The 26,686-nt window shown below is 52.9% G+C and overlaps 3 protein-coding genes across 6 annotated transcripts in view; 1 reads left to right on the forward strand and 2 right to left on the reverse strand.

The window, feature by feature from the left end:
• The window catches only part of IFT172 (intraflagellar transport 172), a 34,394-nt gene extending 22,189 nt beyond the window's left edge, over window positions 1–12,205 (forward strand). Inside the window, exons 27-48 of one of the 2 annotated variants that reach the window (XM_047782388.1) lie at window positions 450–547; window positions 726–861; window positions 940–1,056; window positions 1,627–1,769; window positions 4,034–4,127; window positions 4,286–4,350; window positions 4,520–4,700; window positions 4,936–5,045; window positions 5,170–5,299; window positions 7,572–7,670; window positions 7,862–7,971; window positions 8,102–8,165; window positions 8,267–8,353; window positions 8,626–8,742; window positions 9,178–9,288; window positions 9,439–9,627; window positions 10,060–10,155; window positions 10,852–10,911; window positions 11,000–11,098; window positions 11,415–11,568; window positions 11,746–11,837; window positions 12,063–12,205. In XM_047782388.1, coding sequence (XP_047638344.1) covers window positions 450–547; window positions 726–861; window positions 940–1,056; window positions 1,627–1,769; window positions 4,034–4,127; window positions 4,286–4,350; window positions 4,520–4,700; window positions 4,936–5,045; window positions 5,170–5,299; window positions 7,572–7,670; window positions 7,862–7,971; window positions 8,102–8,165; window positions 8,267–8,353; window positions 8,626–8,742; window positions 9,178–9,288; window positions 9,439–9,627; window positions 10,060–10,155; window positions 10,852–10,911; window positions 11,000–11,098; window positions 11,415–11,568; window positions 11,746–11,837; window positions 12,063–12,152 — 2,442 coding nt within the window. In that variant the 3' untranslated portion in view covers window positions 12,153–12,205. The remainder of the gene's footprint in view (window positions 1–449; window positions 548–725; window positions 862–939; window positions 1,057–1,626; window positions 1,770–4,033; window positions 4,128–4,285; window positions 4,351–4,519; window positions 4,701–4,935; window positions 5,046–5,169; window positions 5,300–7,571; window positions 7,671–7,861; window positions 7,972–8,101; window positions 8,166–8,266; window positions 8,354–8,625; window positions 8,743–9,177; window positions 9,289–9,438; window positions 9,628–10,059; window positions 10,156–10,851; window positions 10,912–10,999; window positions 11,099–11,414; window positions 11,569–11,745; window positions 11,838–12,062) is intronic. The other variant, XM_047782389.1, reaches the window with a different exon arrangement.
• KRTCAP3 (keratinocyte associated protein 3) lies at window positions 10,128–13,942 on the reverse strand. 3 transcript variants are annotated; one of them, XM_047782392.1, is made up of 7 exons: window positions 13,835–13,942; window positions 13,517–13,701; window positions 13,373–13,432; window positions 12,974–13,180; window positions 12,718–12,852; window positions 12,502–12,615; window positions 10,128–10,185 (listed from the first exon to the last, which is right to left on the reverse strand). In XM_047782392.1, the coding sequence occupies exons 1-6, from the start codon at window positions 13,860–13,862 to the stop codon at window positions 12,508–12,510; spliced, it is 723 nt and encodes a 240-aa protein (XP_047638348.1). In that variant the 5' UTR covers window positions 13,863–13,942; the 3' UTR covers window positions 10,128–10,185; window positions 12,502–12,507. The 3 variants fall into 3 exon arrangements, with proteins under 3 accessions (XP_047638348.1, XP_047638347.1, XP_047638346.1); XM_047782391.1 differs by lacking the exon at window positions 10,128–10,185 and adding an exon at window positions 12,282–12,381; XM_047782390.1 differs by lacking the exon at window positions 10,128–10,185 and adding an exon at window positions 12,282–12,378 and having other exon boundaries at window positions 13,835–13,936.
• A 168-nt stretch (window positions 13,943–14,110) lies between these two features.
• On the reverse strand, window positions 14,111–26,686 carry NRBP1 (nuclear receptor binding protein 1). The gene is made up of 18 exons (XM_047782393.1): window positions 26,552–26,686; window positions 23,146–23,375; window positions 22,544–22,666; window positions 21,976–22,077; window positions 21,285–21,374; window positions 21,098–21,138; window positions 20,633–20,727; window positions 19,039–19,122; window positions 18,802–18,860; window positions 18,547–18,645; window positions 16,178–16,310; window positions 15,875–15,980; window positions 15,683–15,733; window positions 15,446–15,581; window positions 15,208–15,261; window positions 15,059–15,122; window positions 14,745–14,800; window positions 14,111–14,659 (listed from the first exon to the last, which is right to left on the reverse strand). Exons 2-18 carry the CDS (start codon window positions 23,353–23,355, stop codon window positions 14,555–14,557), a joined length of 1,608 nt encoding a protein of 535 aa, XP_047638349.1. The 5' UTR covers window positions 23,356–23,375; window positions 26,552–26,686; the 3' UTR covers window positions 14,111–14,554.

Consider the following 26,686-nt stretch of genomic DNA (forward strand, 5'->3'; position numbering starts at 1 on the left):
CACCAAAGGCCCGTCTGGGTGACTTTGAGCTCTGGCCATAGGGCAGGGCAAGGATGAGGAAAGGCCCTTGATTCTGAGGAGAGCAGATGGGCTTGGGGGGCTGGGGCGTCTCGAACACCCCTGCTGAAGCTCTAGTCACTGCTGGTGGTTCCCAGTCCTGCTGCTGGGACCCAGTGGGACAGGAGGAGGAGGACAGTGGGAGCGGGTGCCCCCAGCCCTCCTGCCTTAGCAGAATGTGGTTCTTCTTCGGCTCCTTATGGACCTGGGATTCCCTGAACTGACCAGGAGCGTGGCAGTTACCACACTCCTTGGCTGACAGGAGGGTTCAGAGTTTCTGAGAGAACAGGCGCCCTTGATGCCCACCCCCCTGCCCCCCGTCTGCTGGCCTTTCCCTCTGCTGCTCTCGGGACCTGTGCCTGAGGCTAGCCTGGCTCTGTGTGTCCGCACAGCTGGCGATGAAGTGCATGAGACCAGAAGACGTGTCGGCGCTGTACATCACCCAGGCCCAGGAGATGGAGAAGCAGGGCAAGTACCGAGAGGCTGAAAGGTGAGCTGTGGCCCCAGGGGAGGCCTGGCAGGAGACGGGGGGCTCCAGGGCTAGAGGGAAGGATGGGGTCCGCAGATATGTGCCCTCTGCCCGGAAGGTGGTGACAGGATCTCTTTGGAATGACTCTTGTAGCAGGACTCTGGGTCTAGCAGGCCACAGGTATGTCTCCTGCCCCCAGGCTGTATGTGACAGTGGAAGAGCCGGATCTTGCCATCACCATGTTCAAAAAGCACAAGTTGTATGATGATATGATCCGCCTCGTAGGGAAGCATCACCCAGATCTCCTGAGTGACACGCACCTGCACCTGGGCAAGGTGAGCCCCTCTGCCCTGCCTATCTCTTCCCCAGACAGGCTCCACTCCCCGCCTCCATCCTGACCCCCCTTTCCCCAGGAGCTGGAGGCCGAAGGCCGACTTCAGGAGGCCGAGTATCACTACCTCGAGGCCAAGGAATGGAAGGCCACGGTGAACATGTACCGGTCCAGTGGGCTTTGGGAAGAGGCCTACCGGGTAAGACGCTCGTAGCATTCCTGGTACATCCCACCTCTTTCCCACTCTCACTTAACTAGTTCCAAACTGGTCACGGGTGTCTCTGAAAAACGTCCACACCTACACACGAAATTTCACATATGATTTCATCATCATTATTACCATCTTTCCTGCTTTTTAGGGCCGAACCAGCAGCCTATAGAGGTTCCCAGGCTAGGGGTCAAATTGGAGCCACAGCTGCTGTCCTACACCACAGCCACAGCAACATGGGATCTGAGCCGTGTCTGCAACCTGCACCACAGCTCAGAGCACGCCGGATCCTTAACCCACTGAGCGAGGCCAGGGATCGCACCTGTGTCTTCATGGATACTGGTCGGGTTTGTTATTGCTGAGCCACTATGGGAACTCCTCACATACAATTTTAATGGTTTGTACATCACCTGAAATCCAACCTTGGACACTCTAAGTAGGTTCATAGACCCTGAGACTTCACCCTCTTCCTGCTGTTGTAGGAGGGTGACCTGATCCTTGACCAAAGCTGAGGTCAGGTCAGGGACGAGAAGGGAGCAGCCAAGTGGCTTTGCTTTCCAGGTGGCCAAGGCTCACGGAGGCGCAAATGCCCACAAACACGTGGCCTATCTATGGGCGAAGAGCCTGGGAGGAGAGGCTGCAGTTAGGCTGCTCAATAAGCTGGGACTCCTGGAAGCTGCTATTGACCACGCTGCCGACAACTGGTGAGGCCCCAAGCCTTCTCTCTACTGGTCCCGTTCCAGCTGGAACCTCTATACACAGAAAGGTGAAGGTATAACTGAAAAGCATTTCTAGTAGCTGAGGCAAGAGCGAAGAAATGTGGGGAGTTCCCTGGTGGTCTAGTGTTTAGAACTTGGTCTGAGAACCAAGATCCACCATCAGGCCACTGTGTGCCGCTGCCAGAACACAAGGGTGAAGAAACGGCACTAAGGAGAGCCCCCCGGGAAAAGCACGATAGAGGCACATATGAGTTAGTAACTCTGTTCCCGTTCCTGTTCCCTGGGGGCTCCGACTGGTGTTTATTTAAGCTTTGGCTCTTCTAAGGAGAAAGGTGGAGAGAGAACAGCTTTTCAAGCTAAAACAGGGAGTTCTCCTGTGGCGCAGCAGGTTAAGGATCTGGTGTTGTCACTGTAGTGGCTCAGATCGCTGCTGTGACCAGTGGGTTCAATCCTGGGCACTTCCACATGCTGTGAGCATAGCCAAAAAAAAAAGCTAAAATGCACTGAGCCAATAGCTTACTTCTGAGTCATAGAAGTGTGATTCCATTAAATGCAAAATGAGCTTTTCTTTTTAAAATTAATTAATTTTTTGAAGTATAGTTGATTTACAGTATTATATTAGTTTCAGGTGTCCATCATGGTGATTCAGTGTTTTTATAGATTAACTCCACTTAAAATTATTAGGGAGTTCCTGTCGTGGCTCAGCGAAAATGAATCTGACGGGTATCCATGAGGACAGGTTCGATCCCTGACCTCACTCAGTGGGTTAAGGATCCGGTGTTGCCATGAGCTGTGGTATAGGTCACAGATGTGGTTCAGATCCCACATTGCTGTGAGCTGTGATGTAGGCCAGCAACTGCAGCTCCGATTCAACCCATGGAGCCTGGAAACCTCCATGTGCTGCGGGTGTGGCCCTAAAAAGACCAAAAAAAAAAAGATTATCATAAAATATTGGCTGTTTCCCCTGTTCTGTACAATGTATCCTCGTAGTTTTTTTTTTCCTTGTAGTTTATTTTTTATACACAGTAGTTTGTACCCCTTAATTTTCTACCCGTCTTGGCCCTCTCCCCTCTCTCTCCCCCCCTGAAAACCGCTAGTTTGTTCTCTAAATGTATGAGTCTGTTCGTTTCGTTATATTCATTTGTTCATTTAATTTTTTAGATTCCACATATAAGTGATGACATACAGTACTTGTCCTCTCTCTGACTTACTTCATGGAGCATAATATTCTCCAGGACCGTCCATGTTTTTGGCAAATTTTCTTTTTTATGGCTAAATGGTATTTGCGCGCGCGTGTGTATGTGTGTGTGTGTGTACATACATCTTTATCCATTCTTTGTTGATGGAATTTCTGTCACTTGCCTGTCTTGGCTGTTGTACATAGTGTTCCTGTGAACATTGGGGTGCATGTATCTTTTCAAATTCGTGTTTTTGTTTCTTCGGATGTATACCCAAGAGTGGAATTGTCGGAGCCTATTTTATCTTTGAGGGTTTTTTGTTTGTTTGTTTTTGTTTTTGGCCACGCCCGTAGTACATGGATGTTCCCAGACTGAGGATCGAACCTACATAGCAGTGACCCAAGCCCCAGCAGTGAAAATGCCGGATCCTTAACCCACTGCACCACAAGAGAACTCCTATTTTTTTAGTTTCCTGAGGACCCTCCATCCGGTGTTTCCCCTGTTCTGTACTAATGTATCCTCGTAGATGATTTGGCGGCTGTACCAAATCGTATTCCCACCAGCAGTGCAGGAGGGTTTTCCTTTTCCCCACATGCTCACGAACAGTTCTTCTGTGTAGAGCTTTTTTGACGATAGCCATTCCGACGGGCGTGACGTGTTAGTGTGGTTTGGACCTGCATGTCTTCGATGGTTCTTTTCATGGTTTCATGTTGGCCATTGGTATATCTTCTTTGGAAACACCCCTCTTCAGGTCTTCTGCCCCAAAGGAGCTTTTCTTGAGCAAATGTTAAGCCGGTAGTAATCCTGCACCAAGTCCGATTCTGCAGGTGGTTCCCCTTGTTTCTGGAAGCCAGTTTTTCTGCTCGCGTGGATAGGGCTCAGAAGGAGGTGCCGGGACCAGCAGGAGTCCCTCCTCCCTGTCAGCCCAGTGCTCGCTCTGCTTCTCGGTCACTTGGTATTGACCGTATTTATCTGTCCCCTTTCGTCCCCTCAATCCCTGCTCTGTTTTTCTTTTCCTCTTATGAAAGGAGCTATAGCGTAGGCAACCCTTGTCCACACCTCCCATTGCAGCTCCTTTGAATTCGCTTTTGAACTCTCTCGGCTGGCCCTCAAGCACAAAACCCCGGAGATTCATCTCAGATACGCTATGTACCTGGAGGACGAGGTATGCGTGTGCTTCTTCTCCATCGCTTTTGAGCCTGAGCACAGGGCCCTCCGTCCCGTCCCCTAGCCCAGGCATTCACCCCCGCTGGCTCCTGGCTCCCGGCTCCCGTGAGGCCAGTCTTCTTCCCGACACGTCCGACTGCCTCTCCCTCCCTCCAGGGGAAATTTGAAGAGGCAGAAGCTGAGTTCATCAGGGCCGGTAAACCCAAGGAAGCAGTCCTCATGTGAGTCGCCCCATAAACCCCTTGGTCCTGTCCTCCCAGACTCAGCCCCAGGATCTCCACCTGCATTGGAACCTCGTAGTAAATCCCCCTCGTGACCTGGCTGTTTGCCTCTCCTCGCTGAGGCCTCAGTCCCCTACTCAGCCTCCTCTCTGTCCTCGTCTGGGAGCAGGTTTGTCCATAACCAGGACTGGGAGGCAGCTCAGCGCGTGGCCGAGGCTCACGACCCGGAGAGCGTCGCCGAGGTGCTCGTGGGGCAGGCCCGGGGGGCCTTGGAGGAGAAGGACTTCCAGAAAGCGGAAGGGCTGCTGCTTCGGGCCCAGAGGCCGGACCTGGCCCTCACCTTCTACAAGGTGGGGCACCAGATTCAGGGCCGGGAGGGGAGGCGACAGGCTGTGAGAGTCCCCAGGGCACCTCGCTGGCCCCTGGTACTGAGAACCCTCTCGGGAGGTTAGCACTGGGGAGGCGGAAGGAGACAAGAGGAAGAGAGGCCCAAGGAGACAGGGCTCAGTGGGCCCTGGCACCTGTGTGGCAGTGGCAGGCTGTCATGCCTGCCTCTGCTCTCCTCATACCTGGAAATCTGCACAGGAGGCTGGGTTGTGGAGCGATGCCCTGCGGATCTGCAAGGACTACGTGCCTGGCCAGCTGGAGGCTCTGCAGGAAGAATATGAGCGGGAAGCTACTAAGAAGGGGGCCAGGTATGAAGCCTGGGGACCAGGAGATGTTGGCAGGGCCGGGGGTGGGCCCGAAGATGTGCACAGGATTGGCTGCGCTGCCCGCCCCCATTCCCGGTCCCGGTCACGAGTGCTCCCATGTCCACAGGGGCATGGAGGGGCTGGTGGAACAAGCACGGCAGTGGGAGCAGGCCGGAGAGTTCAGCCGCGCGGTCTACTGCTACCTCAAGGTGCGGGATGCGGGAAGCAGTGGCCTGGTGGAGAAGTGCTGGATGAAGGTGAGGCCCCCCCGCCAGCCTGGCCCTGCGCTCCCGCCTCCACTGCAGCCCGCATTCCTTCTCAGACACTCATCTTCTTCCTCCCATGTCTTTGTTTTCAGTCGGGTAGCAGCTGTCTCCTGAGTGCTTGCTGGATGCTAGATCCAGAACCTCTGAAGGGTTTCAAAAGGGATGTAAGGCAGAACCCAGAGAGCCAGAAAGGAACGCGGAGTAACACCTGGCTCGGTTAGTTAGCACGGCAGCTTAGCGCAGACCGAAGCGTGTGGTGCAGGTGGAGTTCAGAGACAGGGGGGCCTCTCTGGGGGCTGGAGGCGTCCGGGGGGGCTTTGTGAGGGAGGAGCCTGGGGCCCGAGCTGGGCCAGGTGGAGGCCAGAAGAAGGCAGAGACTCCTCCTCTACCCGGCAGCTCCTGGAAAGAAACTCTAGCAGATTGAGCCAAGCCAATATGTTTCATCAATTCTAAGACAGATTCTTAGTGTCCTTGAGAAGGCGATACATGTGTAGTTGAAATGCTGGGCCTTCGATGCAGGGGAACATGGTATTCGGAGTTATGGGGGGTGAGGTTGATTGGCAGCGAAATGAGATGTCACTGTGCTGATGCCCCTGCAGAATCTCTTTCAGGTTTGTGAGGCCTCGCATTGAACAGCCCCTCGAAGCTGGAGGGGAAGGAAGTCGAAAGGATGGGGATGGTTCTGGGGAGTTGACCCCAGTTTTAATCACGCTGTTAAGCATCTGCTGTGGCTTCCTCTGGGCACCGTTGACTGGGTCTATGCATGACCATACCTTCTTCAGATTAGTTAGAGGGCGGCTTCCCAGATGGGGTCATGTTATGCTTAGAAGGGTTTGGCAAGTAAGGGAAGAGAGGTGAGAATAGGTGGGGGGAGACCGGGCGGATTAGTAGAGACTATAGCCAAACGGGACTGTGTGCAAATTAAAATCTGGTGAGGGAGTTCCCTGGTGGCACAGCGGGTGAAAGATCTGGCATTGTCACTGCTGGGGCTCGGGTGGTTGTTGTGGTGTGGGTTCCATCCCTGGCTCAGGAACTTCCTTACGCCAAAAAAAAAAAAAAAAAAAAAAAAGGAGAAAAAAAAGCTGGTGAGGATGTCAGCTTTATAGTGGAAACAGAGTGAGCCTATGGAACGTGGGTTTGTAGAATTACTGACTTTTCGGGTTGGAGGGTGTCTCCAAGCTCATCTAGACCAATACTGTCCAGTGGGAATATGATGCAAGTCACAAAGGTTTAAGTCATACATGTAATTTTAAATTTTCTAGTCGCCACATTTGAAGAAACAGGTGAAAATAACTACAACACCTTCCGTTTAACCCCATATATCTGAACTTAAACGATTATTTCAACATGCAGTCAATGTAAAAGGCCAGGGATTGATCATAGCGGTGACCTGAGTCACAGCAAGGACAACGCCAGATCCTTACCACACTGAGCCACCAGGAAACTCCATACATTCTTTTTTGTTTTTTTGTTTTTTTGTTTTTTTTGTCTTTTTGCCTTTTCTAGGGCCACTCCCGCAGCATATGGAGATTCCCAGGCTAGGGGTCGAATCAGAGCTGTATCCACCAGCCCACGCCAGAGCCACAGCAACACGGGATCCAAGCCACCTCTGTGACCTACACCACAGCTCACGGCAACGCCGGATCCTTAACCCACTGAGCAAGGCCAGGGATCGAACCGCAACCTCATGGTTCCTAGTCGGATTCGTTAACCACTGAGCCACAACGGGAACTCTTTTACATTCCTTTTTTCATACTAAATCCATGAACTATTTAAGGTTGCAACCCATCTTAGCTGGACCCACCACATGTGACTAGTAGCTGCTATTCCGGCCAGTGTAAGTGTAGACCGACTGTCACTTTTAAGGATAAAGAAACAGGCTCAGAAAAGCCCGACACAAATAGTTGCAGAGTGCCCTCTGGACTCCTGTGGTAGGGAGCTTTGTCTATACCCTGTTATCAAGATTCTGTTTGTAACAAGGAACTTGGGAAACCAGTTTGTCAAAGGTGGCAGGACCAGATGCAGTGATCTCGAACAGCAAAGCCGTCGGAAAGAGGATGAGCTGGGAGGAAGTGAGCTCCTCCGATGGGCCTTCAGAGGCTCTCTTGATGGACCACGAGGCGGACCTGCCCTAGAGCGAAGGGCGGGAAGGCGAGGGAGCGGGCAGGAAAGTTGCCACTGGAGGGCAAACCAGAGCAGGCGGAGGAGCTCCCAGCACCATTACTCTCTCCTACCCTTTTCCATCCTCTGTCCGCCCACCCAGGCAGCCGAACTCTCCATCAAGTTTCTGCCTCCCCAGCGCGCCCTGGAGGTAGTGCGGGCCGTGGGGCCCCAGCTGGTTGGAATCGGCAAGCACAGTGCAGTAAGTAGGGCACTGGGACCGAGGAGAGATCCATGGCAGAGATGGGCGAGAGGGTGACATCCACGCTAAGGAAGCTGTGGAGGCGGCCTCATGGCCCGCGTGGCATGCCTCTCTGTTTCCCTGAGTTCCCCGAGGGGGGACCAGGAGGGAAGGGAAGGATGACGGCCCGTCTCTGGTTTTCCGCCGCGCAGGCTGCAGAGCTCTATCTGAACCTGGACCTCGTCAAGGAAGCAATCGACGCGTTCATGGAGGGTGAGGAGTGGAACAAGGCCAAGCATGTGGCCAAGGAGTTAGATCCCCGGTAAGCTCCTGAGCCGCTCTCGGTAGACGCGCTCTTTTACTTGCTGTTGTCAAGACCGGGAGAAAAGTTCCCGTGGGAAGGGTTTGCGTCTCGGGTCCGTGAAGTGTGAGATCTCTGCGCGTCTCCACAGGTATGAAGACTATGTGGACCAGCATTATAAGGACTTCCTCAAGAACCAGGGCAAGGTGGACTCGGTGAGACCTGCAGGCAGCAGGAGGCAGAGCACTGAGCGGCTCGAGAGCTCCTCTCTCCCTTCTGCGCATCGCGTGACCCTGTCTTTTCGTCTGACCCATAGCTGGTGGGTGTGGATGTGGTGGCTGCTCTGGACCTATACGTGGAGCAGGGACAGTGGGACAAGTGCATCGAAACAGCTACTAAGCAGGTACTGCTCTCTTGCCGCCACTCCCAGCTCCTCTGTGTCCGCCCCCCGTCCCAGAGCTGCATCTCTCTGACTCCCTCCGAAGCCCAAAGACCCCCGAATCGGCGTCGGAGTGCTCAGTCTTCACATGGTGGCGTGGGGTCAGAGGCCTCACTGGGCCTGGCCTGCACACGCCCGCTGCCCCCTAAACAAATCCACGACCTCAAGTCACCACCCCGCCCTCGCTGCCTGGTCTCACCCCAACCTCTGCCTGCTTTCCTGCACCCCTGGAACAGAACTACAAGATTCTGCACAAGTACGTGGCTTTGTATGCGACGCACCTGATCCGAGAGGGTGGCTACGCCCAGGCGCTGGCCCTGTATGTGCAACACGGAGCCCCTGCTAACCCACAGGTACCGCCCGCTCCCCGGGCTTCATGTTTCCTCAGGGAAACACTTACCTTCTCCTCAGCCACCCCTCCCCTCGGGAACTGCCTTCTCGGAGGAGCCTTTCCTCAAGAGGATGGACATCGCTCCAATCTGAGCCTCACGGCTCCTCGGAATGTCACCCCCGAACCCAGGGACTGCTCGTCCGCTCCCGCGCCGGGCCCCACCCCAGAGCAGCAGATAGGAAGAAAGCGCTTTTTCTTACCTCCTTCTGTCTCTTCCCTGAAAACAACACTTTCTTCAGCATTGTCCCATGGCTCCTACATACACACGCACACGCACACACGCGCGCGCGCGCACACACGCACACACTCATAGCCTGTTTCCCTCTCTTTGGCCTCATTTGCCCTGACGTTGTCCCCCAGTTGCATCACGCAGCTCTTCTTCCTCCTCTGCCGCCAGAACTTCAACATCTACAAAAGGATCTTCACTGACATGGTGAGCTCCCCTGGGACCAACAGTGCTGAGGCCTATCACAGCTGGGCTGACCTTCGGGATGTGCTCTTCAACCTGGTGAGGAAGCCGCCAGGACGGCAGAGCGGAACGGCTCCTCCCGCCAGCACCTCTTCTTCACCCCACAAACCCTCACCCGCACATGGCCTGTACCCTCCCCTGGCCAGGTGGCCATCCATCGACCCCTGACCCAGGCTCTTCCTGCTCTAGTGTGAAAACCTGGCGAAGTCCAGCGAGGCGAACTCTCCAGCGCACGAGGAGTTCGAGACCATGCTGCTGATCGCCCATTATTACGCCACTCGCGCCGCAGCCCAGAGCGTCAAACAGCTGGTGAGCTGGAGCGGGGAGCACCCAGTCCTGCAGACACGGCTGCAGCTGGATGAAGGGGAACGTGGTCAGGTTCTGGACGGCGCCTCTCTTGCTTTCTCCTCTAGTCAAATAAGTCTGTAGCCTGGGCTGAGACGCTTTCTTCCTGTGCTCCTCCCAGCTCCAGCCTCATTATGCTTAAGCACTCACACCCCACTCCTTCCGCACTGACCTCCTGTAATGTATACATACCTTTGGCCTGTTCATGATACTATATTGTACATTCATTTCTCGTAGCTGGATGATAGACTTCTAGAGGTGTCTAGGGGAAAATTTAGAAATAATCTAGGCCCGTTGTTCAAATGGGAAAAAAAAAAAAAAAAGACCCGGAACTGCGTGACCTGGAGCAATTTAATATTGAGTGTTGGTCTTCTGGTTTGATGGCTGCCTTAGTTATAAGATCGTTGGCCTGGTAGTTCAGTCGCTCTAGTGCCAGGATCATAATGCTTTGACTTTAATCCATAGGAAACTGTGGCTGCCAAGCTTTCTGTTTCACTGCTGCGTCACACCCAGCTTCTCCCTGCAGACAAAGCCTTCTACGAAGCAGGCATTGCTGCCAAGGTGAGCACTGGGGCCAAGGAAAGGTAGGGCCTAGGAGAGAAGGAAATGAACAAGTTGGAAGTTGGAGTACCTGCTGTGCCACGGCAGGTTAAGAATCCAACTGCAGGGGAGTTCCCATTGTGGCACAGCAGAAATGAATCAGACTAGGAACCATGAGGTTGCAGGTTCGATCCCTGGCCTTGCTCAGTGGGTTAAGGATCCGGCGTTGCCGTGAGCTGTGGTGTAGGTGGCAGACGTGGCTCGGATCTGGCATTGCTGTGGCTGTGGTGTCAGCCAGCAGCCGTAGCTCCACTTGGACCCCTAGCCTGGGAACCTCTATATGCCGCGGGTGCGGCCCTAAAAAAAAAAAAAAAAAAAAAAAATTCGACTGCGGCAGCTTGGGTGGCTGTGGAGGTATGGGTTCCATCCCCCGCCCCGGCAGTTAAAGGATCCTGCATCGCCGCAGCTGCAGCTCTGGTTGAATTCAGTCCCTGGCCCAGGGACTTCCATGTGCTGTGAGTGTGGCCTCTAAAAAAAAGGGGAAAAGGTTGGAAGGTAGACTATCCTGGCTGCCCAGGTAGACAAAGCTCAGTATGGGGCTGACGTTCTGGAAGATGACACTGTTTCCCTGCATCTTCTGGATTCTTCCCCCTACATCCTGGAGAAACAATAGCCAAGCCCAGCTGTTCACTCCCCCCTGCAACTTTGCTGTTTCAGGCAGTCGGCTGGGAGAACATGGCCTTCATCTTCCTCAACCGCTTTTTGGATTTGACCGATGTGAGTGGGGTTGTTGTAGCCAGCGTTTGGGAGGGTTTGCCTGTCACAGGCTGTGTCTGTCTCATGGCTGCCCACCCTACCGCTACAGGCCATCGAAGAAGGGACCCTGGATGCCATCGACCACTCTGACTTTCAGGATACAGACATTCCCTATGAGGTGCCACTCCCAGCCAAGCAGCACATCCCGGTAAGGGCACAGGAGCCAAGAGCAGGTGGCCTGCCGCGTGTGCGCGCTCTGGGAGGGAGGACAGGACGCTTTGGGAGGCTCCTCCCCACGCCTGGCGATGGGCATCCGTCAGCAGCGTCTTTGGAAGGGCTTCAGCCCTCACTGTTCCTTCAGTGGAACCAGGTAGAAGCAGAGGACAAAGCTAAGGCTATGACCGTGACCGCCAGTCCGAGGAGGCGCCCTGGTGGGTGAAAGTGCACGGGATGGCAGCTTACAGCCCTGCACTCGGCACCCTCCACTCGCCCTGCCCTGCGTGAAACCGCTCTCTCCTTCTCAGGAGGCTCAGCGAGAAGAGGTTCGAGACTGGGTGCTCACAGTCTCGATGGACCAGCGGCTGGAGCAGGTTCTGCCTCGAGATGAGCGGGGCGTCTACGAGGCTTCCCTGGTGGCAGCCAGCACCGGAGTTCGGGCACTGCCGTGCCTCGTTACAGGTACAGACCCTTCAGCACCGCATGTTCTGCCGTGAGGGGGAGGGATGGAGAAACTGTTTGACGGTGATTCAGTAAAGGATGCAGAAGACAGGAACATCCTACTTTCTCCCTAAACTGCTCTTCATTCTCCCTCCTCAACCCCTCTCAAACCTCAGTTGTTTTTTTTTTCTCCCTCAGGATACCCCATTCTGAGGAACAAAATTGAATTTAAGCGGCCAGGGAAGGCAGCCAACAAGGACAACTGGAATAAGTTCCTTATGGCCATCAAGGTTAGAGAGGGAGGCCTGAGGGGTGGGCGAGGGAGAGCAGCACTCCAGAAACACTACCACCAGCCGCTAGAAGGGTCGGGGGTCGGGGGATGAGGGTGGGGAGCTATCAAGAAGGCAGGTGCAGGCCCTGAACCCTGCCCCCCATGCTGAGATGGAGCTGGTTTTTATATTGGGAATGTTTTCGCCAGCACGGCTGAGTTCCTCTCATGCTTTCTCTGTTCACAGACATCCCACAGCCCTGTGTGCCAAGACGTGTTGAAGTTCATCAGTCAGTGGTGCGGGGGGCTGCCCAGCACCAGCTTCTCCTTCCAGTAGCTGGTGGCGTTGATGGGTCCCATCCCTCATTAAAGTTTGGCAAGTAACTGAGACCACTGCAGTCTTTGATCAAGGCCACCCCCAACACCAGCCCAGGGCCCCTTGCTCCCAAAAGGAATCAAAATCAAGTAGAAAAGAAGTTCTTTTATTACAAGTATTATTACTATAGAATCAGATCCTAGGGGTCAGTGGAAAACCCTTGTGAACTGAGCCTCCGGATCAGCACCTGCTTGATGGAAGGGAGAGCCTGCATCAGAGGGCAAGCAGCACAGCAAAGGGCTCAACCCAGTTCTAAGAGTGGTCCCGGCCACCACCCGTGTCCCAGGCTACAATCCTCCTGGTCCATTACCTGTCCCTAAACCCAGCTTTTCTGTGACGTCCGGATTTCATGAGTTTGATCCAGTAACTGCTCATTTTCCTGCCTTTTGCATTTGGGAAGTTCAAGCTCTGTCATTTCCTCCAGCTACAGAAGAGGGTGGGGTTAGTGCTGCAGCCATGAATTATAATTCAGCATCTTTTTAATTCAGTGTGTGTTGAATGAACCCTTACTGTTCATCTTCCTTACCTGTTCCTGTAGCCCTGCCCTCCTACAGGGCCCAACCCCACGCAGGGTGAGCGCAGCCACACAGCAGTAGCCAGACAGAGCAGCCTCCGCTGCAGACATGAGCAAAGATGGGATCCAAAGAGCCAAGGCTGTATCCTAAAGTGAAGGGAGAGTGGGAGACTAGCAGGAGCAGGCAGGAGTGGCACAGTAGGGACAATTAAAAGGCAGGACCCTGGCTCTGCGGACTGCAAAAAGGCTGGCAAGAAAATAGACTCACATAGATTCTGGTGGGGTCAAAGGGGCAGTCAGCGTGTCCATGCCCCTCGTCCAGGGGTAGCAAAGGATCCAGCAGTCCTGGGTGGCAGTCAGCAATAAGACGCCGGCCGCCATTGGCTATAGTCAGTGACACAGCGAGGAGGAGCCCCAGGGAGCAGGCCGCAGACAAGAGAAGGTTCACCAGAGCTAGTGCCAGTAGGGCCCAGTGCTGGCAGGGGCAGAAGATCAGGGTGAGCAGCCTGGGGGGGGGGGGGGGCGGGCAGGGACAGCAGACTCTCCCACCGACCAGACACCTCGATTATTCTCTTTGAGGCACCTCCTCCCACTGCAGATAAAGCGGAGTCAGCCCCCATTTCCCAGACTCCAGGCCTCCTCATCAAAGTTCCAGAAATCCCCTCACCAGTGGTGGGCGAAGAAGGTTCCTGGATGCCAAGAGGGCCACAAGTCCCAGGGAAACACTCTGGAAGACAAAAAAACTTGAGGCCCGCGCAGCTCTCTGGGGCCACCCGCCCGGCTACCCGCGGCCCGTCCCTACTGCGCTCACCAGCAGCCCGGAGCCCACGGAGATGATATTGGCGGTGGTGTACTCCGGGGTGACGGCGCCGCGGGGATTGGCCACGTGCCGCAGGACGGTGCCGTGCAGCACGGCCCCCAGCAGCAGGTTCACGTGGCCCACCAGGATGAGCGCGAGGCCCACGCGCATGAGCCGCGAGGGCCCGCGGTCCGCGTCTGCAAAGCAGGGGGGGAGGGGCAGACCTGAGCCGGAGCGGACCGAGGGGACCAGGGGCCCTGGGGCGGGTCGAGGGTGGGCGCGGAGGAGCACACCGCCGCCGCCGCCGCCACCGGAGGGGCCGGAAATTACCGAAAGTGCAGAGGCGGCAGCGCTTCATCCCGTCGCTGGAGCTCGCCGCGGGGCAGCCCTACCTGGCCCGGGCCCCGCCCCCGCTGCCCGGCCAGTTCCGCCCGCCCAGCGCACCTGCCGCCCGCCTCCACGCCCCCTAGTGGGGACGGCGCGCGTAGACACACACACACACACACACACACACACACACACACGCGACGCGCGCGCGCACACACACACACACACACACACACACGGCGCGCGCGCACGCGCACACACACACACACACACGACACGGTAGCAAAAAGTAGACTTTTATTACAGCAGCAACTGAGGCGAATCGAATGGCCCCCCAGGGCCACCACTGCAGCACCACCCTTCTCTCCCGCCCCGTCCGCCCCAGCGGGATTGTAGAATGCAGCTCCCCCGGCGCCCGTGGGCTTCCTTTCCACACAGGCTGGGCGGGAGCCGGCAGGTCAGCTACGTGCCCCCAACTAGAAGGCGGCTGCTGAGAAGGCCCGGGCCCACGTCTGTGCAAAACAAGTAAACAAAGTGCAGAGGGAGGGAAGAGACGGGGAGGGGCAGGGAGGGTGATGCTCAGAACCAGGGGGCCCCAAAGCCCTCCTGAATAACAAAGGAGAGAGGGGCCTCACAGGGTAATACTGACTGGGGGGAGGGGCGGGGGCTGCGGCCGCGCCTGGTGACAGCCACAGCGCAGGTTGGGGCCTGGCCCGAGGAGCTCTAAGAGGAGACGGTGACAGCGGCTGAGTTGAGGGTGCTGTTCCTGGCGAAGTTGAACTTGTTCAGGGTCTCCTCCAGCAGGGAGGTCAGTCGGCTCTGGTCGGCCTAGAGGAGAGAGCTGGGTGAGGCGGCCGGAGGGGACGGCGGGGACAGCGCTGGGCGGCCGGGCCGCGGGGGGGCAGCGCCTCACCTCACTGATGAAGCCCAGCTGCACCAGCTCAGCCGCCAGCTCGGGGATGTTCTCGTCTGACAGAGAAACGGGAGAGCGTGAGCACAGAGCCCGAGGCGGGGCCGCGGCCCTGGCCACAGCCCCGGCGGGGTGACCCTGGCTGGGAAGGAATGACACAAGCAGGACTGTCAGGGCCACCCTCCAGTTGCAGGGGCTAAGATATTCATTCTACAGCAGTGGAGGTGTCACTGCCCGGTCGCCTTCCCCACCCCTGAATGTGTCCGTGGCAGATAAGGCTCACGGACTCCCCATCCTCTGAGGGTAAGGAGACTCACTTGGCATCAGGTCACAGCTCAGGTGCCGGTTCAGTTTGTCCTCTAGCTTCAGCAGAAGCGTCAGCTGGAGAAGGGGACAGTCAGGCCACGAGGCTCCGCCGCCCCCCCCTCCACCACCCCGGCCTCCGCGCCCCGGTCCCGAGCCTTACGTGGTGTTTGACACCCTCCTCCACCGACTCGATGTTGCACTGCATCAGCACCACCTGCGGGAGAGGGGACAGAGGGTCACTAGAGGAGGGACCCCCGAGAGCTGGAAGCCTCTCCGGCCCACAGGACACGGCTGCCAGGGAGCGGAAACATTCTTTCCTCTCGACGACAAAGGCTTCTTTGAGACGCCCTCTTCCCCTTCCCCCGGACGCAGAGGCCTGCACATCCACGCAGCCTTACCTTGCGGGTCTCCACCTCAGCCGGCTCAGGAGTTGGAGTCTTGACAGAGGGGGGCACCACCGGTGATGTCACCTCCTCCTGCTGTGGCTGCTGGGGCCGAGGCAGGCCAAAGGCTGTCAGCGGGTAGATCCCGTTCCTGGATGGAGACGAGACGGGTCACACGGGCTCCGTGCAGGTCTTAGGACGCCCAGCCCTGCTGCTTCCTCAAGGAAGCTTTTTTTCTCATTCTTCTCTCACCTGACATCTTCAAGGAATTTATCCAGTTCCAGAGCTGGTGACTGAGAGTACCTGGAGAGGAAAAGAGAAAGAAGATAGGAGAAAAAGCAAACCAGCAGAGTCAACCACTCCCAGGAAATGGACAGCTGACAGAACCGTCAGGGTGGGAGTGACCAATCTGTCCCTTTCAGGACCTCTCGGTTAGTTACTCACAAAGTCTGAACTGGTTCTCTTCCTGGTCCTGCAGGGATTTCAGCCAGTACAGCACTGGTATCCATGTTTTTGGTGATCTCCTCCAAAGCATTCTCCGGGATCATGTCTGGAGGGCATGATGGAATGGGAAGTTACGGAAGGATAGTTCAGATAGTATCACAGGAGGCACCGGGGCTCTGGGGGAGGCCGGGAGAGGGAAGTAAAGAATCCCTTTGCAAGTAGAAGCGGAAGGGGAACATGCCAGTGATAGTTACAAGGCTCCAGACCAGGAAAGACATTCCTAGGAGGGTCAGGAGGACTCACGCTGGTGACCCACGATGCAGTGGGCAGCGAGGAGCTTGAGCGAGGGCACTTCAAACAGTGCCGGGTGGAACAGAAGTTCTCTGGCTGTTGGTCTGCGAGCAGGCTCAGACTGCAGGCACTTCTGAATGAACTCCTAGAAAAAGGAACCAGGAACTGGAGCAGGCATTTGGCAAGCATCCCTGTGCTCGTCTTTATCTCTCTCATTATATCTTGCACAAAGCTGAGTGCACACTAGGTGCTCGGCACCGCCTGAGGGAACAAATTGCTAAATGTATTCGAAAGGGCTCTGAAAACTCTTAAGGTATTATATGAAAGCTATCAGACACTGTCTTTCTGGTTTTAATTATTTTTCTGCTCCCCAACCACAGGTTTTTTCTTTACTGTTCAAACTTATGATTTCTTTTTCCTTATTTTCTATCTCCCTGCTTTATTAGCCCACTCACTGCCTGCTTTCTTCTCTAACCCTCACCAAATTTACCTCTCTCTTCCCAAACTCACCCACTGAGGTCAACAATATTCACCATCTTTCGCTACCTTTTCCCAGCTGCACCCACAGCATATGGAAGTTCCCAGTCCAGGGGATCAAATCCAGGCCATAGCTGCGACCTACGCCACAGCCATGGTAACACCAAATCCTTAATCCACCGTGCTGGACTGGGGACCGAACCCAGGCAGCCTCAGAGACAACGCCAGATCATTAACCCACTGCACCACAGCGGGAACTCTATATTCACCATCGTTTTTATTATTATTATTAAAGTATAGTGGATTTACATTTTTTCGTCAAGTTCTGTTGTACAACAAAGAGACCCAGTCACACACATCTCCCTGTGCTGTACAGTAGGATCCTGTTGCCCATCCAACCAAAATATAACAGTCTGCCTCCCTAAAACCCCTCAAATGCCCAGCCATCCCACTCCCTCCCCTTCCCCCCACCACCCCAAGTCTGCTCTTCTTGCCATGTTTTTTGTTTTCTTGTTCGTTATTTTTAGATAGCATCATCTGTTTCATATTTTAGATTCCACAAATAAGTGGTATCATACGGTATGTCTTTTTCTTTCTGGATTCACTTAGAATGAGAGTCTCTAGATCCATCCACGTTGCTGCAAATGGCATTAGTTTGTCTTTTTTCACCATCTTTTTATTTCCCAAGTCTACTACCACAATTTCCTTTGTCTACTATGTCATTTATTAAATTCACTGTATTTCCTCATGCCTCCTTTAACCCTCGCTCTTCTACCTCTCATAGGTCCCCGTGACAATCAACCTGCTTTCCTTCTTTCAATCCTGAAGGCCAACAAGGCCATATACCTGTTCTAGCACTTGAACATCCCACCCTGACACTGAACTAGAAACATATTCCAGACTAGCCTCAAGACTTCCTACTTCGTCTTTCTTCTTTTCTCTCCTGCTCCCTTTTAAGGTATCTAATGAGTTACAAACTAACTTTCTGGTTTGGACCCTCTCCTCCAGATTCTATTTACTGCAGTCGATTTCCTGATTCATAACCCCTACATCCTTCTAATCTTGGCTCATTTATTTCAGGGCACTTTCCCTAACTAAAACTATGTATATCTAAAACCCCAAATGACTGACTTGATTGAATTGGTTGCAAATGCGGCTCAGACCTTGATTGAATTGGTCATAGATGAGGCTCAGATCTGGTGCTGCTGTGGCTGTGGTAGGCCAGGGGCTGCAGCTCCGATTCGACCCCTAGCCTGGGAACCTCCACATGCCACAGGTGTGGCCCTAAACAGACCAAAAAAAAAAAAAAAAATCATGAAGGTTGTCTAAGAGTGTATGTATACCAATTAATTGCCTGAGATAAGCATCAAATTAGTTTGCCTTCATGTAGACACAGCTGGGTTTAATACACAACCTTTAATCCCAATATTACTTTTTTGTTGTTTTTTTTTTTAGGGCTGCAACTGCGGCATATGCAAGTTCCTGGGCTAGGCGTTGAATCAGAGCTGCAGCTGCCAGCCACAGCCATGTGGGATCAGAGACGAATCTGCGACCTATGCCTCAGGTCACAGCAACGCCAGATCCTTAACCCACTGAGCAAGGCCAGGGATTGAACCCGCATCCTCGTGGATACTATTCAGGGTTTTAACCCGCTGAGCCACAATGGAAACTCCACAATATTACCCACCTTAAACCCCTAACCTGTGAGAGGGAGAGAGATGGGGAGAGAGAGGGAGAGGGTGTATACCAAAAACACCTAGGGCAATGTTCACTGCTTTACTCGCCCCTTCTGCTGTATGTTCTCTTACTCTTAGAAGAAAGCATACTCCCAGTAGGCAGAAGGAAGAAAAACCTGAAGACATTTCAAAGGCTGTTAAGGAGGAAGTGATCCTAAAGATTCTTACCCTCTGTAAAGGGTCTTCTAGAAGCTGGATGGCACTGCTGATGGCTTCCTGTGGCACATAAGAGGACTCTCCATTGCCCTGAATCTCCAGCACTGCCATCTGCAGTCAGGGGGAATAAAAAGGAAGAGCAGAGACCTAAGATCCTCGGTGCTCCCACAATCACTCCCTCCAGGCCAGTACCTTGTCAACCCTCCACTTCCCCTTCCACCTTCTCATTTGACCCCTTTCCACTACCCACTCTTTTGGTCTCCTCACCTCCAGTGCACACATGCCAAAGGAGTAGATGTCCACTGCTGTTGTCACATTAGTGACTTCTAGGGAAAACAGACAAGCTCTGGTGAATCAAAGGATCAGGGGATGGCAGAGATGTCTTAAAACTTTTTGCATGCCAGTAGAGATGGAGAGAAGTTTCAGTTAGGTTACCTCCGACCCACAGGTCAAGGTGGAAAACCTGGGGCATGGGCACGAGGAGGAGAATCTGGGATGCCTCACCTCCATATTCTGGTGCAAAGAAGTGGAGATTCTTCTGCTCTTCCCGACAAGTCTTCACATGATTGTTGATAGTGTCAGGAGCCACTGGGAGTAGGGGAGACACCCACAATCTGACCACCAACCACAAAGCACAGCCTCACTCCAGAAAGAGGCTCCCAAAAGACAAATTCTCTCCTGCAGTCCTAACCCTCAATAGGCACAAGCCTATCCCTTTCCCATCAGGAACTCCAGACAAATGAACACTACCTGCCTCCCCTTTCGCAGCTCTACCACGTCTCATCTAAGGTCCCCAACTCAGTGGCAGCCAAGGCTCCACGCTAGCTAAACAAACAGATATGTGGCATGGCACCTTTGGGCTGGCAAGAACACCACAGTCTAAGGGAAAACTTTCACTTTTGACCTGCTTACCTTCCCCAAAGCCCTGATCACCTGCAAACATTTGGTCTAGGTCTCTCAGCCACCCTGTAAACAGCATGAAAACACTAGCAGCCCTTCCTAATCTGGAACAACTTAGAGACCTCAGAAACTTGGATGACAATGGATAAAAGAAGGATTAACATACAAGCAAGTAGACAGCCTCCTTCTTACCCACCTTTGCTGGCCGAAACTCAAAAAAATAGCTCAAAACTGAACCGATACCCTCAAATCAGTTTCGCTTGTAATCCACCAAAATACTTAGACCTCTGCTCTATCCCCTTACTCTTCCACACTGCCTGCCACAGGGCTGAAAGAGGAACCAGAGCCAGGCCCAATCTGAACTCACTCAGATCATAAACAACAACTACAAGTCACAGAGAGTCTGGGAGCACAATATGACTTAGGGAACCAGCCTGATGATGAGGGGAGTAAGAATCCAGGACGTAAATGGCCAGCCAGGCAGAATCCACAGGAAACAAGCAGGTTATGGCAGGGCAAGCGGGTAAAGGGCTGGTAGGGTAGAAGCCAAGCAGGCATAATTAGGCATGGGAGGCAGGGGAACAGGGTTTGCTCCCACGACTGCATGCACTGGGCAGCCGCAAAGGGGAGCAGAGGGAGCACGAACAGCACCCAAGTGGGGCAGAGGGAGCTCTCACCATTAGCAAAAATCCTATGAAAGACTGTTGGGAACAGAGCAGCCCGTAAGCGGGAGGGAGGAAAACAGAGAAAAGTTGTGAGCGATGGAGCAGCCAAGCCCCAGACAAATGGACACACAAACAACACACAGACACAGCACACAGAAATGTTAAACGCTGCACAAACATACACAGCAAATGAAAGCACTCACAGCAGGCACAACCTGGAACCTCCTCTGGTAGGGTCTGGCCCCAGGGGCTCAAGTCAGACCTTACGCCCAACTCTAGCCCTTTCCAGCCTCCTAACAAGATCTCTGTCTTAACCCCAGTTTCCCTCCAAAAGGGTGTAAGGTTAGACTCTACCCTTTCTCCACTAATTGGCTGGCCTCTCTCTAATTTATACTGCCCCTAGCAAGGTCCTTTCCCTTATCACCAGCCCACACCTCAGAACTTTGCTGTATTCTCCCCCATTCCTTTTAGCTTACCCCCATAGTTCCCAAATTCCCGAGGCTCCCCTGCCCAGAACCTCTCCCTCCCCTCACCAGAGCCAATCTTGATGAGTCCGTTGTGCTGGATGAAGATGGTGTCACAGGTCAGGTTCCCATGGATGATGGGGGGGTCACAGGAGTGCAGGTAGCTGTGGGGGCACTGGGCTGTTAGAGGGGCCACTGGGAAATTAGGGCAGGGGGAACCCAAGGGTTAGGAGGAGCAAGGGCCTGGTCTCCTGCTGGTCACCACGAAGGTAATACCCACACTCTGAATCTCCATTATACCTGATGCATTAAATGCCTGGATAAGCACTAGGAGAAAGAGGTGGGAGACAGTATCAAGGTCAAGCCATTAGGATGAACCCTTTACAAGACCCATAGGGGCCTAATCTTGAGAGTATATAACTCAAAGGAAGTGGGGAGAGGCAGAAAAGAGCAGCAGAGTAGTGCCCTGAAATCTGTTTGGAGGAACTAAATCAGGAACAAATATGGGAAAGACACTAACCAGATCCTACTTACCTTAGGGCAGAGAGGATCTGTGTGCACCAACGTTTCCAAGCCTGGAACAGCGTTTGATCCAAGGGTCAGAAGTAATGCCCTCTCTCAACCCTCCTACCATTTCCCTGATCCCTTCAGCTCCATAATTAACATAAGCTTCTTTAAACCCACAAACCAGCCTAAAGTTTTGTCCGCTCTCCCTCCGTACCTTTTCATTCATAGTCTTGTGGTTCTTTTTGGTCTTCTTCAGAAACTGCTTAAGACTCCCAGATGACATGTATTCTGTGATAAAAATGACCTGGAGAGGCAATACAAATAAGGCCTTACAGTAGGAATGCTCCCTCATCTGGGTAACATATATATCACATAAATATAAAATTGGGAAGCTTGGTTTTTTGGTCTTTTTCTTTTTTGGCCCTCCAACAGTATATAGACTTTCCAGGCCAGGGCTCAGATCCAAGTGACAGCTGCGACCTACACCACAGCTGCGGCAATGCCGGATCCTTAACCCACTGTGCCAGGCTGGGGATCAATCCTACGTCCTGGCACTACAAAGACACCGCCAATCGCATTGCACCACAGCAGAAACTCCTGGAAGTTTTTTGTTTTTTTTTTTTTTTAAATAAAGTTTCTCTCCTTTTGTTATTAGTATCTCTTCCTTAGATTTAACAAGAAAATGAAAACCACAGAGCACTATGACCTATGGGAAGGAAGAAATAAAAATTCACTCAGTTCTCCCCTGACTACAACCAGACAAAAGGCAGAGAGGGTAGTCACAGCCCTGCTCTCAGGTCCACGGCAGCTGACTCCAGCTCTGTTTCAGAACTACCTCTTCCTGAATGTAAAATGAACAATGAATGTAGATAGTCTTAGCAATAAGCTCAGGAAAAAGTTCTCACCCTGGCCTTATTCTCTTTAACGTCAGCCCAATACTTGTGAAACTTGACAATGTTGAGATGTTCCAACTGAATCAGATTATCAAACACAGCACGGACCTTTTCCTGGAAGCAGGGGAAACATTGGGATAACAGGAGAACAGAAAGCATTACCATCCTACAAAGCCATTCCCTATCCCCCCCAGAAATTATCTAACCCCAACATACTCTTCTCATTGTAGCTTCCCAATACCAATCAATCCCCACCCCCCTGCCCCGCTTTTAGGGCCACACCTGTGGCATATGGAAGTTCCTGGGCTAGGGGTTGAATCGGAGCTGCAGCTGCCGGCCTATGCCACAGCCTCAGCAACACAGGATCCGAGACGAATCTGTGACCTACACTGCAGCTTGCAGCAATGCTGGATCCTCAACCCACTGAGAGAGGCCAGGGACCAAACACACATCCTCACAGACACTATGTCAGGTTCTTAACCTGCTAAGCCACAACAGGAACTCCCCAATTCCTCTTTAACACCCCAGCTGCTGCAGTGTTCTAACATTCCTCAGGCTGTACCCTTTCACTCTTACTTACCTCCTGCAGCTTGTAGTTCTTGCGCTCAGAGAACTGTACCTCATTCCACACAACCTCTACACCTTCCTCTGTATCCATGGCCAGGTATGCACTGTCAATACCTGGTACATTCCGCTGATTCACCTGAGAAGAAATTCAGATGAAAGGGAATTAAAGTTACCATACGAATTCTCCATTTTATTTTATTTATTTTATTATTATTTTCTGTTTGGGTCTTTTTGCCTTTTTTAGGGCCACTCCCACAGCGTATGGAGGTTCCCAGGCTAGGGGTCTAATTGGAGCCATAGCCGCTGGCCTACACCAGAGCCACAGCAACGAAGGATCCGAGCCGCACCTGCAACCTACACCAGAGCTCACAGCAACGCCGGATCCTTAACCCATTGAGCAAGGCCAGGGATCGAACCCGCAACCGCATGGTTCCTAGTCGGATTCGTTAACCACGGCCCCACGAAGGGAACGCCTCAAAATCTCCATTTTGAAACTCCATACAATCATCTCCTAGGCTCTGACCTGTTAGTTTGTTCTGCCCCTTTCAAACTCTGCCTTCCATTTCTTACCTCTTAGAATTCATTCTCTCAAGAGTAAAACCACCACTACCTTACCTCTTCTCGCCTCTTCTGCCAGCGCCCACAGGGTGACTCTTCCAAGATCTCAGACTCATCTTCACTTTCTTCTTCTTCCTCTGGGGAAGCAGCTGAGGTCGTGGAGGTCACAGGAGGTGACACTGATGTCAGGCCAGGAGCTGAGGATGAGGATTCTACCTTTGGGTCTGAGCCACTGCTGAGTACTGTCTGGGACTCACCCTCCGACATGCTGGAACAAACACTCAGGCCTGCATTGTGGAGTGAGGGTGGAGGGAAAAGGCAGAGAGGGTTAGGGTAGAGTCTATAAAGATTCCATCCTGGTAACCTCATCTGGTGTTAAAAAGAAAACAAAACATATTGTTTTTATTAAAACAAATATACTGTCTTACACACTTTGAAAACAAACTTATGGTTACCCAAGTGGATGGGGTAGGGAGAGACTGGGGATTGGGGATTGGCACATGCACACTATGGTATATGAAATGACAGACCTGATGTATTGTATAGAGACCTCTACCCAATATTCTGTAATAATCTAAGTGAGAAAAGAATCTGAAAAAGAATGGATATATGTATGTGTATAACTGAATCGCTTTGCTGTACAGGAGAAATTATAACACTGTAAATCAACTGTACTACAATGAAGCTTTTAAAAAATGAAAAAAATATATATATATATACTGTTTTTCCCTTATTTCCTTTAAATCCAAAATCAGAATGAGTCCTGTATGAACATTAAACATTAACTACACTCATAGTCTGGAGAAGGGGAGCTCTCTTGGATGACTCACCTAGGAGGGGCAAACACAAGATTTATGGGAGTATAACACCTGTTTGGTAAGGTCCAAAGGAATAGCAAAATCAGGGGCCTCATTCTTTCTTAGAAAATACTAACCCAACAGCATTCTCTTTGAATCCTCACCTACCTCTTGCACTGTGCTCAAGAACCAAGCTACATGGGCGCTATTCAGAACAGAAGACTCCAGATCCCCAAACGTTCCATGGAACCAGCCTTAAGGCTGGACCTGTAGCACTCTCTCAGCCAGTTTATCCAGCTGAAACTAAACTTGAACTAAACTTGGCATTCACTATCCATCCCTCCTATGCACAGAATGAACCTGCCAGTCTATGATGAGGCTGCCCTTGGGCCAGGTGACTGGCAGTGATTAGTGACTTCATCCCTGATGACCTCACCTTCCCTGTGATGTGAGGATGGCAAATGGGTGGGTACTGGCTCATGACATTTTTCTCTCATTCACTCATTCAACAAATGTTTATTAAGCACTTACTGTGGGCCAAGCATGGAGCTAGGTGCTTGACATACAATGGTGAACAAAATAAATGAGATGTCCACCCTCATAAAACCACAAATTTAAGGCAGAGCTAAGATTTTAAGCTTCCAGTTTTCATTTCATTCACATGGCTCATCCTATGAGGCTGGATATGACACAGGTTTTTCAAGCAGAAATAACTCAAGACATGGCCATTACAGGAAAAAGTACTATACAGTATACAATGTACAGAATTATAAAAGGACATGACTATTTGAAAAAGAATTCTCAAATGCTAAATGTCACTAACTTGTCCATATACAGGACAACCACTGAATGTTATTCTGTTTCTCTAAAAATGAAGGCTGTGAAGGAGTTGGAACCTGTGTGTGCTGGGCTCAATAGAGTACTCTCCAGGATGAAAATGTATCCTGTAAAGCAGATTTGCTCCTGTCAGTCAGTTCAAAATACAGAAGCTTCTGATCAACACCAATCTTTTGAAAAGCCTTCATTTCGTTTTAGAACTCTCAGATGCCCCCTTCTGTCCATCTCTGCCCTCACCTATGCTATGTTTAACCCAAGTCAAGAGATCTTTATTAAGTGACTTTCCAGTAAATATCAGAGGGCAACAAAGCACGACAGAGAAAAATCTGGCAAAAATGTTACTTGGCCTATGTTTATTTCTAAGTCCCTGCCTATCATAGATTTCAATCAACTAGCCAGAGAAGCTATTATCTGCATGTCTTAGTAATCTATCAGAAAACTCAAGCTAGAGATCATTTTCCTTCTTCTTCCCCTGAAAAGTAGCTAAGAAAATGTAAGAAAGTTCATATGGGTTACTTACTAGAGCAGCTTTATTTAAAAAATGCATCCTGAATCTGAACAGCTAAATAAAGTTCCCAGTTACATTATAACAAGAAATACCAGGACGTCTTCCCTTACGGCCAAGCGGGTTACCGATCCCGCTTTGCCACAGTGCGGCGCAGGTGGCAACTGCGGCTGAGGTTCAATCCCAGGCCCAGCAACTTCCAAATGCTGTGGAGGGCTTGCCCCCACCTCCCCCTCCGCCCCGAACAAAAAGGAAGTTCTAACACTGGAAGCCAGCAGCCAATGAGCACTAAAGAAACTTCTGGACCCCACTATAGGGCACGCAAGAGACGCCAAACCTTTATCTGACATAGAGATGCTCTTTGAATGTGCTTGTCCTCTTCCTCCCCAATCCTTCCCCGGTAGGCAAAATGAAGGCAATGCCCTAAATTCCCCAGCACTCCCTCGGCCGATGAGAAAAGCTTCGCAACACTAGGAGTGTTTATCTGGGCGTTGTTCAGAAGTTTAAGTGAGATTACACACGGAAAAGGCCATTTTCGCCTCTAAAGGGAATCTCCTCGCCGCCTCCAGCCCCCCCCCCCCCCAAGATGCAGTGTTCACTTCAAAGCAATGTAGGTAGATTGTTGCAAAGTTTTTTTCCTGCCAAGTTTTTCATTTATTGGACTGCAGCTTCTCAGCATTTCAACTCCTCAGCCACAGCTCGCAGGCCACAGGCCTCAGGACCGCCCTCAACCAGAGCGGACCACAGAGGGCCTGAGACTGCAGGCCCGTCCAGTCGGACATAAAGCAAGCTCGGGGAGGAATTTCACACTCCAACAGGTCGCCCAGCCCACTGTCTGCGAAGGCGCGCGGGGCCCCGGGCAGGCCCTGCGGGGAGCGCCAGCCACCTCATCAAAGGCCGGCCGGGCGGCGCCGACAGGGGCGCAGGCCACGCCCCCGCGCAGTCGGCACGCCGGCCCCGCGAGCAGGCGCGGCCCGACGCTGCGCTTCCGCAGGCCGCCGGGCCGCGACCGCCGCCCCCGCCCCCGCCCCCGCCGCCAGCCCCGCCTCTCGCCAGCCGGAGTTCGACACGAATGCCGGGGCCTCGCGCCCCGCGCCCGCACAATTCTGGGAGCCGCCGCCGCTCGCAGCGGTCCGGGAGGGCCGGACAGGGGCTCGGGGGGCGAGGTGGCCCTCGGCTCCAGCGGGCCGGGCCTTGCTCGCCAAGTGAGCAGGGCCGCCTCCAGACACCCGCCTGCCCGGGTCCCACGGTCCGGGCCGCGGAGGCCCGTCCTGCCGTCCTCTTGCCGAAACCCTCTCTCCCCCTCGGTCCCCTCGGCGCTCACCTCCCGACTCCGCACCCTCGGTCTGCGCTTCAGCTTCAGCTCGGGTTCCGGGGCCCCGGATCCGAAAGACTCCCTCACAGCTGCGCTCCGCGGCGCAACCGAACTGCGGGCCCCGCCCTCGCGGCGTCCGGACGA

Source organism: Phacochoerus africanus, chromosome 5 (assembly GCF_016906955.1).
Source record: "Phacochoerus africanus isolate WHEZ1 chromosome 5, ROS_Pafr_v1, whole genome shotgun sequence".
NCBI classification, from domain to species: domain Eukaryota; kingdom Metazoa; phylum Chordata; class Mammalia; order Artiodactyla; family Suidae; genus Phacochoerus; species Phacochoerus africanus.